The sequence below is a fragment of the Orycteropus afer genome, unplaced genomic scaffold, assembly GCF_000298275.1.
Source record: "Orycteropus afer afer isolate SDZICR_OR568_19922 unplaced genomic scaffold, OryAfe1.0 scaffold00099, whole genome shotgun sequence".
NCBI classification, from domain to species: domain Eukaryota; kingdom Metazoa; phylum Chordata; class Mammalia; order Tubulidentata; family Orycteropodidae; genus Orycteropus; species Orycteropus afer.
In genome coordinates, this window is record NW_006921686.1 from 7960124 (window position 1) to 7970149 (window position 10026).

The 10026-nt window shown below is 55.3% G+C and overlaps 1 protein-coding gene across 1 annotated transcript in view; it reads left to right on the plus strand.

Annotated features, from left to right (window-relative positions):
* The window catches only part of POU2F2 (POU class 2 homeobox 2), a 31376-nt gene extending 21447 nt beyond the window's left edge, over window positions 1-9929 (plus strand). The window contains exons 6-15 of the mRNA XM_042781223.1: window positions 879-984; window positions 1074-1165; window positions 3966-4079; window positions 4183-4324; window positions 4413-4561; window positions 4638-4814; window positions 6573-6639; window positions 8925-9126; window positions 9245-9318; window positions 9595-9929. Of these exons, the coding sequence (XP_042637157.1) occupies window positions 879-984; window positions 1074-1165; window positions 3966-4079; window positions 4183-4324; window positions 4413-4561; window positions 4638-4814; window positions 6573-6639; window positions 8925-9126; window positions 9245-9318; window positions 9595-9929 (1458 nt within the window). The remainder of the gene's footprint in view (window positions 1-878; window positions 985-1073; window positions 1166-3965; window positions 4080-4182; window positions 4325-4412; window positions 4562-4637; window positions 4815-6572; window positions 6640-8924; window positions 9127-9244; window positions 9319-9594) is intronic.
* The last annotated feature ends 97 nt before the right edge of the window (window positions 9930-10026 follow it).

Genomic DNA, 10026 nt, shown 5'->3' on the forward strand with positions numbered 1-10026 from the left:
CCCGGCATCCCTCTGCCCCTTCTGGTCTTTACCCCACAAAGGGAACTGCCGCCCTGACTTGTAACATGCAAATGGACCACGTGGAGTCAAACAGGATGGTCTCCACTGAGACAAGCTCCTCCCACTTACTACGTTTGGAAAACTGATGTGGTTGCATGTAGACTATACATTGTACCGTGTTCATTCTCACTGCTGCATAGCTCTCCGCTGAGTCAAGACCTATTTACTGATCCTACTAGTGGTGGGTGCTTAGACTATCTTTAGGCTTTGGCTATTACCAATGCATATACTGGGAACATCCTAGCACATGCCTTTTAGGGAACGCCTGGATGCATCTATGGTGCCTTTGACCCAGGAGTGGAATTGCTGGGGCCGTAAGGCAGGCATATGTTCAACTTCAGTAATTAACGCCAAAGAGTTTTCCAGAAGTGGTTGTATCATTGACAGTCCCACTCTTTGCTCATCCTAGACATTATGTCACTCACCTTTGTACTGTTTTTTGTTTTTTTTTTGGTGGTGGTGGTTGCGAATATACACAGCAAAACAGGCGCCCATTCAACAGTTTGCCTTTGGAGTGTTTTAAAAGAAGGAAAGCCCCGCTCTGATTTCCATTTTGAAATGATTCAGACAAGGAAAATATTTTATCAGGAAATAAGGTAGCAAGCCCTCCTGAGACCACAGGTGACTCTCCGTTCCCTGAGACCCTGAGCTCAGAGATGGTGTTCAGAGAGCCCGTGGCCCGTCCCTCGCTGCCCCATGCCCGACTGCTCTGTAGGGCACCTTCCTGACTTCAGCCCCTCGGGGCTCGGGGTGATGCCGAGAGGGAGGCAGAGGACCAGCATTTAGGCTGTGTGTCTGTGTGTCCTCCTCCCTGCCAGGACATACAGCAGCTCCTTCAGCTCCAGCAGCTGGTGCTTGTGCCAGGACACCACCTCCAGCCACCTGCTCAGTTCCTGCTGCCGCAGGCCCAGCAGAGTCAGCCAGGTAAGACCCCGGTGCGTAGCCTCCCGGACGCCTCCCCAGAAGGCGCCTCGCCTCCCCCTCACTCCACGTGCCCCTCCTTTCCTCCCCAGGCCTGCTACCGACGCCAAATCTATTCCAGCTACCTCAGCAAACCCAGGGGGCACTTCTGACCTCCCAGCCCCGGGCTGGACTTTCCACACAGGTGAGACTGTCCACCAAGGGCGGGGCAGGGCCTCGTGCAGCCTGGCAAACGGGCCCAGCCCACGGCCACCAGGGGCCAAGACAGGAGTCCTGGGGCCCAGCCCAGCTCTGCCACTGATTTGCTCTGGGATAGGAGGCAAGCCACTCTCCCTCTCTGGGTCCACTCCTTCCTCTAGGGAAGCTTTCTGATCTTTTCAGGCACGTGAATGCCTTTGAGAATCTCGGATGAAAGCCTTGAACTTGACCCCCTCCCCTACTCCTAACTGCACCTGTGCACAAACATGGCAGATTTCAGGGGGTGTTCACTAAACCTTTAGGTTAAGGGTGCCTCGGGTCTCCTCCGGCCCTGCGACTGGACTAGAAGGTTCTCTGAGAAAGGTGGCTGCTGGGTACTGATTCACGTCCACGTCCTAGACCCCAGATTGAAAGTGGGCCCCACTGACATGTTTTGTTTGGCCCACACTGTATTTTTGTAATTGAATTAGTTGTCAACTGAATTCCCACAGAGAGCCAGATTTCCGGCTTCTCTTGACAAACCGGACGGTCTGGCAGGACTGGATCTGCATGGTGGGCAGCGGGCAGCAGCTGGTCTGGGGCACTGTACAGGCTCTCCAGGTCACCACAGCGGCCACCTGGCTGGCTTTGCTCATTTCCGTCACCTGCTCACCTCCAGGGCATTTCTTTCCGTTTGCTGCCCGCATCCTTGAATTTAATCATCATCATCGTCCACGACTCTTGTACAGATTTCTCAGCTCTTTCCTGCCCGTGCATTCTTTTCCAGCCCTTTCAAAAAGACAAGAGCTATTTTAGACAGACTGAAAAGTTTCAAGACGGATGCAGGTCTTATCTGCATAGCTGAAATCCAAAATACTCTGAAAATCAAATTTTCCTTGTAACTCTGGCACCAGAACTTAACTGACTACACATCCTGCCCCCATGTGAGGCAGAGTGTGGCCCTTCTTCGTCTTCGTGGTCTGACGATCGGGCTTTGCTGCAGAGTCGCTGCTGAGTCTGATAATGGGGTGGTACCCTTGGCCCTTATGGAGTGGGTATCACATGACCTGTGACACACACCCCATGTAGACTTCCTGTCTTGCTTTTTTGTTTACTAACATCTCACTGTGCTTTTTTTGGGGAAAGTTTACACAGCAGATTAGGTTCTCATTCGACAGTACCTACACCCATTGTTCAGTGACATTAGTTAACATTTTCCACAGCACGTCCACATTCTCTTTAATTGCGTTCTGGTGTTCTGTTTCCAGTGCTCTAGTTTCCCCGCCCTCTTTGCTTTAGAGTCATTGTTGACCTTTTTGTCTCATACAGATGGTTTTCTATTTTATTTTTTATTTTTGCAGTGTTTTCTCCCCTCCCACCCTTGGTAACCAACAAAGAAACTTTCCTTCCATATAGAAACCTTTCCCTGACTTTTTACAATGAACTGATACAATATCTGTCCTTCTGTGGTTGACGTATTTCCTTCAGCATAATGTCCTCCAAGTTCTTCCACATTATGCGGTGTTTTGCAGATTCTACATCATTCTTTAGTGTTGCATAGAATTCCATTGTGTGTATGTACTAGAGTTTGGTTATCCATTCTTCTGTGGATGGAAACCTATGTTGTTTCCATCTTTCTGCTATTGTCAATAGTGCTGTGATGAACATGGGTGTGCATATATCTTCATACAGATGGTTTTTTAATGGAGCACGATACTCATGGGTAGTGTCCTTATATTCTGTGTGCTGATCTGTTATTTCGCTAAAAGATGATCTCAAGGTAGTTTCGGCTCAAGGTCCAAATAGTGTCTCAGGGCAACAGTCCTGGGGAGTCGTCTAGTCTCAACTGGTCCAGTAAGCCTGAACTTTTTAAGAAGCTTAGCTCTGTTCTGCATTTTTCTCCCTTTCTATCAGGGTCCATCTTTTGTGGCCCTGATCAGAACGATTGGTAGTGGTCGCTGGGCACCATCTATTTCTTCTGGTCTCAGGGTAGATGAGGCCATGCCTCGTGTAGGCTGTCGGCCCTGTGGACTAGTTTCTTCTCTGAGACTTTGGTTTCCCCCCATGTGCACTTTCTGAAATCCAAAAGATTTTGAATTCCAAAACACATCTGGCCTCAGGATTTCCGATAAGAGTCAAGGATCCGGTAACAAATGTCCCTGCACCCAGCACATTTTTGCTGTATTTGTTCTCAGACCTTTTATTTTTAGGCCAATGAAGCCTAAAAATAGAGCTATTGCTTCTTTGCAAATTCCTCTAGTCACCTTCCTGTCCATTTTTTATGCTTTTATTTGATGTACCACTCACTCATTTTTAACAGAGCAGCAGTGGTGGTTCCCATCCTGCAGAGGGGGAAACTGAGGCCCAAGGAGGGTTGGGAAGCTTGCCCCAAGCTGCCCAGAGAGGTGGTGTCAGAACCAGGCCTGGCTTCCCTGGACGAGGTGATGAGACCACCATCCCAGCTCTAGAGACAGAGCCCTTCATTTTGTGTGTCCCGAGCACTTGGGCAGTTGGGCAAAAGAAGTTGGCTGCTTCTTGCAGGGGTCTGCAGGCTTGAAGGGCCAGGCAAGGGGTGCCAGGCACTGAGAGAGCCCATGGGAGGCAGCTTGAGAGGGAGCATGGAGGCCCCTCCTGGGGGCCAGTGATGGGGAGTCTGCAGGAAGAGGCTGGGACCACAGGGAGGGAGGGGACAGACCAGCCATCGCTGGGCCCCATCCGGGTCCTCTTCCCTGCATCCCGTCCACTCCCCACCCCACCAGGCCGTGACCCGCCCCACGCTGCCCGACCCGCACCTCTCACACCCGCAGCCCCCCAAGTGCTTGGAGCCACCATCCCACCCCGAGGAGCCCAGCGACCTGGAGGAGCTGGAGCAGTTTGCTCGCACCTTCAAGCAGCGTCGCATCAAGCTGGGCTTCACGCAGGTCTGGGGGCTGGGAGGGGTGGGGCCAGCCGGCGGGCCTGACGGGCACAGTGCCGAAAGGTCCATCCCTGACCTCTGCCCCTATCCCTGCCCCACTGACCCAGGGTGATGTGGGTCTAGCCATGGGCAAGCTGTACGGCAATGACTTCAGCCAGACGACCATCTCCCGCTTTGAGGCCCTCAACCTGAGCTTCAAGAACATGTGCAAACTGAAGCCCCTCCTGGAGAAGTGGCTCAATGATGCAGGTGGGCCTGGGCTGGGGCTCCTGGGTGGCAGGCAGCGGGTGGTGGGGAGGCACCCTCTCAGGCCACCATCATCTCTCCCCGGGCGTAGAGACCATGTCTGTGGACTCGAGCCTGCCCAGCCCCAACCAGCTGAGCAGCCCCAGCCTGGGTTTCGACGGGCTCCCTGGCCGGAGACGCAAGAAGAGGACCAGCATTGAGACCAACGTCCGCTTCGCCTTAGAGAAGAGTTTTCTAGCGGTGAGGCCCCGCCACTGCTGGATGCCCTTGGGGGTGGCGGGAGGCACACCCAGCCTGACGAGCCCTCTGCCCGCAGAACCAGAAGCCTACCTCAGAGGAGATCCTGCTGATCGCCGAACAGCTGCACATGGAGAAGGAAGTGATCCGTGTCTGGTTCTGCAACCGACGCCAGAAGGAGAAACGCATCAACCCCTGCAGCGCAGCCCCCATGCTGCCCAGCCCAGGAAAACCGGCCAGCTACAGCCCCCACCTGGTACCAGAGCCCTCCAGCGGCCCCCACGCCCCTCCCTGTCACCCCTCAGCAGCTGCTTGTGTGGAGCTCAACCTGCTTGTCCAAAGTGCCTAGAACAGAGCCAGAGAGGGTCACCACTGGCTGTCACAAGGGTGCAGCACAGTTTCACAGGGACGCACAGTCTCCCATGTTGGGGATATGGGCACCCACAGACACACACCAAACCAACATGGCCACAGGGACATGGCCACAGGGGGATGGATATGCACGTCCAGGGACATGGCACCAGGTAGTGGGGACAGACACCTCAGGCACACAACCACAGAGACTACAGAGGGAGGTGCTTATCTACCCAGTGGTAAATAAGCCCTGGTAGTGCAGTGGTTAAGTGAGCAAATGCTAACCAATATGCCGGCAGTTCAAACCCATCAGCAAGCTCTGTGGGAGAAAGGTGTGGCCGTCTGCTTCCATAAAGATGGGCAGCCTTGGAAACCCTATGGGGCAGTTCCACTCTGTCCTCTAGGGGCCCTGTGAACTGGAATCCACTTGACCGCAGTGGGTTTGGTTTGGGCTTTGCTTCTGTGAAGATTTACAGCCTTGGGAACCCTATGGGGCCGTTCTACTCTGTCCTCTAGGGGCGCTGTGACATGGAATTGACTTGAGGGCAGTGTGTTTGGTTTTTGACATCATTACACCCATGGGTGTGCACTCAGGTTCACGGTCACAAGCAGACTCACTTCAGATCCAGACATCCGAGGAATCTGTTATCTGCTCTAGTGTGGAAAGGGCTGTGGCACAGAGGCGCAGGGTGCCCAGAGGAGCCCTCCGCTGGCTGATAGGGATGCGGTATGGAGAAGAAGGTGCCGTCTGAGCTGAGTGCTAAAGGACGAGAAAGAGCCAGCCAGCCCCATGAGGAAAGGCAAGGAGAGTCGGCAGGTGGACAGGCCGGTTTGCTCCAAGTCCAAGGCCAGAGAGGCCTGAGTCCAGTTTGAGGAACTCCAATGTGATGCACTGGGCTGCAGGCAGAACACATATGAGTGGGTGTGTGGTGGGGGGGCGTGAGCAGGGGCCAGACACCCCAAGTTTCAGGCTGAGGAGCTTGGACTTGAACTGTGGGCTGTGAGGAGCTAAGGAGGGCTTTTGAGCTAGGGAGGCACAGAGTCAAATTTAGAGACTGGAGGCAGGGAGGCCAGGAAGGAGGCAGTGAGATGGTCCCGGGGAATCTAGCAGGCTGACATCCCAACACTGTGACATGGAGACACAACTCATTTCCACACTTTCTCCCCCCGACCCCGTTCGCTGAGCACACACACACATGAACCAGACCTGTTTCTCCCTTGCCTGAGTCACTCTGAGCAGCCTGCTAACCCCAGTCTTGGAAGGACATTGTGTAGGTTGCTTGCTGTCACAGCACCAATGACCCCACGTGTATGTGGAGTGGCGTGTGCTTCAGTCACTGGAGACAGGAAGCGGCATGCAAAGAGGATGCCCATGCCCTAACTGGCCGGCTTCGGCCAATTGGAAGGTGCCACGTGACAGGCTGGGAACACCCTCGATTGAGAATAATTTCTTCCTGCTTGTGATTTAGGATGACTTAGGGTGCATGTGGAGAAAGGCATGGTGGAAAGCATATGACGTAATACAAACATACATACACACAGTATCGCCTTGTACCTGGAGTCCCTCTCCCCGATCATAGGGGGACTTACCCACAGGGAGCACTTGGGGAGGCTGCCGGGAGGCAGTGGCCTAACCATGCCTCCTTTCCTCTCTCCCCAGGTCACACCCCAAGGGGGCGCAGGGACCTTGCCGTTGTCCCAAGCTTCCAGCAGTCTGAGCACAACAGGTCAGGGAGGGCCGAAGACGGTGAGGGGGGTGTGGGAGGACGTGGCGCAGGCTGGAAGCCGAGGCTCTCACTGGCTCTGGGCGCCCGCGGGCCTGGGGTGAGACGGGCACAGGGGTGGGGTGGGCGGGCAGCCCCAGCCCTCCTCAGCTCGAGCAACCCAGCTGTGACTTGCTCCACAGTTGCGTTGCGAAAAGCATTAGCAATGTGCCTGAGTCTAGCCTAGCCTCTGTCTTTGCTGTGTGAACCCAATAAGTTACTTTACCTCTCTGAGCCTCAGTTTTTTATAGTTATTGTGAATGTATAACATACAGAAGACATAGACGTGTCTATGTGTGTGTGTGTGTGTGTGTGTGTGGTGTGAACAGCTAATGCACTTGGCCACCAACTGGAAGGGTGGACGTTTGAGTTGAGGCTCCATCTACTTCCCCAGATCAGCCCCTGGAGGCCCTGTGGGGATGGCACATGGCCAGGAAGCGTTTTGCTCCATGTGCATGGGGTCACCATGGGCTGGGGGCCAACTTGACAGCAACTAACAACTGGTGGCACAATGATTAAGTGCTTGGCTGCTAACCCAAAGGTCAGTGGTTCGAACCCATCGGCGGCTCTGCAGGAGAAAAGACCTGCCAATGTATTTCCATAAAGATTATAGCCTGCGAAACCCTATGGGGCAGTTCTATTTTACCATATAGGGTTGCTAGGGGTCGGACATCTACTCAATGGCACACAACAGCATGCATGTATATATACCTTCTGGATGTATTACATGTTCACAAGTGTGTATGCATGCCCTGGAGTCGAGGCATCCCTGAGAACTGGAAGAAAGTACTTTGAGTCCAAATGTGTGTGTGTGTGTGAGAATAACACAAAACAAACACCATGTTGCCCCTACCCAAGTAATAAGCTTCGTAAGAGTAGTCAGTACCCCTGGTGGCGCAGGGGTTAAGCACTCAGCTGCTAACCAGAAGGGCAGCAGTTAGAATCCAGCGGCCGCTCCATGGGACAAAAAGATGTGTGGCAGTCTGCTTCCATAAATATTCAACCAAAAAAACCAAACTCACTGCCGTTAAGTCAGTTCGGACTCACAGCGAACCCTCCTTGGGTTTCTGAGGCAGTATCTCTACGGAAGTAGACTGCCCAGTCTTCCTTGTGAGGAGTGGCTGGTGGGTTTGAACCTCCAGCCTTCTGGTTAGCAGTCAAATGCCTTAGGCACTAGGAAACCCTATGGGGGTTCTCTAGGGGCGCTGTGAGTCAGAATCAACTCCACAGCAGTGAATTTGGTTTGGGCTTTGCTTCCATAACGATTAAACCAAAAACTCACTGCCATTGAGTCGGAATTCCAACTCATAGCGACCTCCATTGGATTTCAACGGCTATAAATCTTTACAGAAGCAGACGGACTTATCTGTCTTCCTCGAGCAGCTGGTGGGTTTGTACCACTGACCAGATGTCTTAGCAGCCTCGGAAATCCTTCAGGGCAGTTCTACTTCATCCTCTAGGGGCGCTGTGGGTGGGACTCGACTCCAGGGCAGCGGGTTTGGTTTGGGCTTTGCCTCTGTGAAGATTACAACCTTGGAAACCCCATGGGTCAGTTCTACTCTATCCTATAGGGTCACTATGAGTTTAAATCGACTTGATGGCAGTGGGTATAAAGTAGTCAACGTGTGCCTGGCATTGTTACAAGCTCTTTATAAAGTACTCACTTAATCCTCTCACCCATTTTATAATCGGTTCTATAATCAACCTCATTTTCTTGATGAGGTAACTGAAGGCCAGAGAGGTAAAGTCACCTGCCCAAGGGCACAGCCAGGACCTGACAGAGCCAGGAGTTCTCACCCTGGCAGGCAGTCGGGCCCCACCCGGAGTCTGGGCGCTTGGCCTGAGCAGTGTGCCTTGCACGCGCACACGCCCCTCCCTCACCTCTAGAGGGAGCCACAGGCCCGTGTCTTAGACCTGCCCCCTTCTTCAATGGGCTGTCTGCTCCGAGGGTACCTGCGCCGAGAGCGTGGAGCTGTGTGGTTCGGGCCCTGGTAGCACTGAGCGCGTGCACACGCCCGGCCCTGGGCAGGGGCTCAGTAGGAGGCAGCCGCTCTCACTGCAATTATGATGACTGTCACCATGGTAGAGGCACAAAGACACGGCTCTGGGAGGAGAAGGCAGGGAGGTCTGGTCTGTTCTGACTGAGAGGGTTATGTGAGCGGGACCCGGAAGACAGTAGGAGTTGAGCCTGGTTCCTCGGCGGAGGACCAGCGTAAGCTGAAGTCTCCATCTCTGTCTCTTTCTGGCAGTTACTACCTTATCCTCAGCTGTGGGGACGCTCCACCCCAGCCGGACAGCCGGAGGGGGTGGGGGTGGGGGCGGGGCCGCGCCCCCTCTCAATTCCATCCCCTCTGTCACTCCCCCACCCCCGGCCACCACCAACAGCACAAATCCCAGCCCTCAAGGCAGCCACTCGGCTATCGGCTTGTCGGGCCTGAACCCCAGCACGGGGTAAGTGAGCAGCTGTAGGTGGGCGGGGGAGGGCTGTGGGGAGAAGCAGGGCCGCTGCTGCTTCCGGGGTGGGGAGCTCCGCGCCCCTCCGCTAACGCCTCTGCTTTGCCTCTTGCAGAAGCACAATGGTAGGGTTGAGCTCCGGGCTAAGTCCAGCCCTCATGAGCAACAACCCTCTGGCCACCATCCAAGGTGCGTGCTGCCTCGTGTCACCCCCCTCATCACCAGCCCTGTCCCCTGGGGCCTCGAGCCCAGCCATTGCTGCTTCAGCCATGCCATCCCGCCCCAGCTCACTGCAACGCTTGCCTCCTCATACTCATCTCACCTCTGGGGCAGGTGTGAGGGGTGCTGCTGGAGATCAGTGGGGCCGAGGGGAAGACAGGGGGACACTCTGGGCAGGACACTGGATGGGGAAGGGCTCCCCTGGCCCGGCGTGCCCCCAGCCCAGCCTCTCTCTCTCCCCACCAGCCCTGGCCTCTGGTGGAACCCTGCCCCTTACCAGCCTTGATGGCAGCGGGAACCTGGTGCTGGGGGCGGCCAGCGCGGCCCCGGGGAGCCCGGGCCTGGTGACCTCGCCGCTCTTCTTGAACCACGCCGGGCTGCCCCTGCTCAGTGCCCCGCCCGGCGTGGGCCTGGTCTCGGCAGCCGCTGCGGCGGTGGTGGCCTCCATCTCCAGCAAGTCCCCTGGCCTGTCCTCCTCATCGTCCTCGTCGTCCTCGTCCTCGTCGTCCTCGTCCTCCACTTGCAGCGAGGTGACAGCACAGACCCCAGGGGGCCCCGAGGCTGGGTCCAAGCCTGAGTGAGGCCGGCCCTGCCTCCCCTCCTATTCCTCTGACCCCACCTTGGTCCCCCGCCTGCGAAGAGGGTGAGAAGGCCAGTGGTGGGGCACAGAAGGCCCCC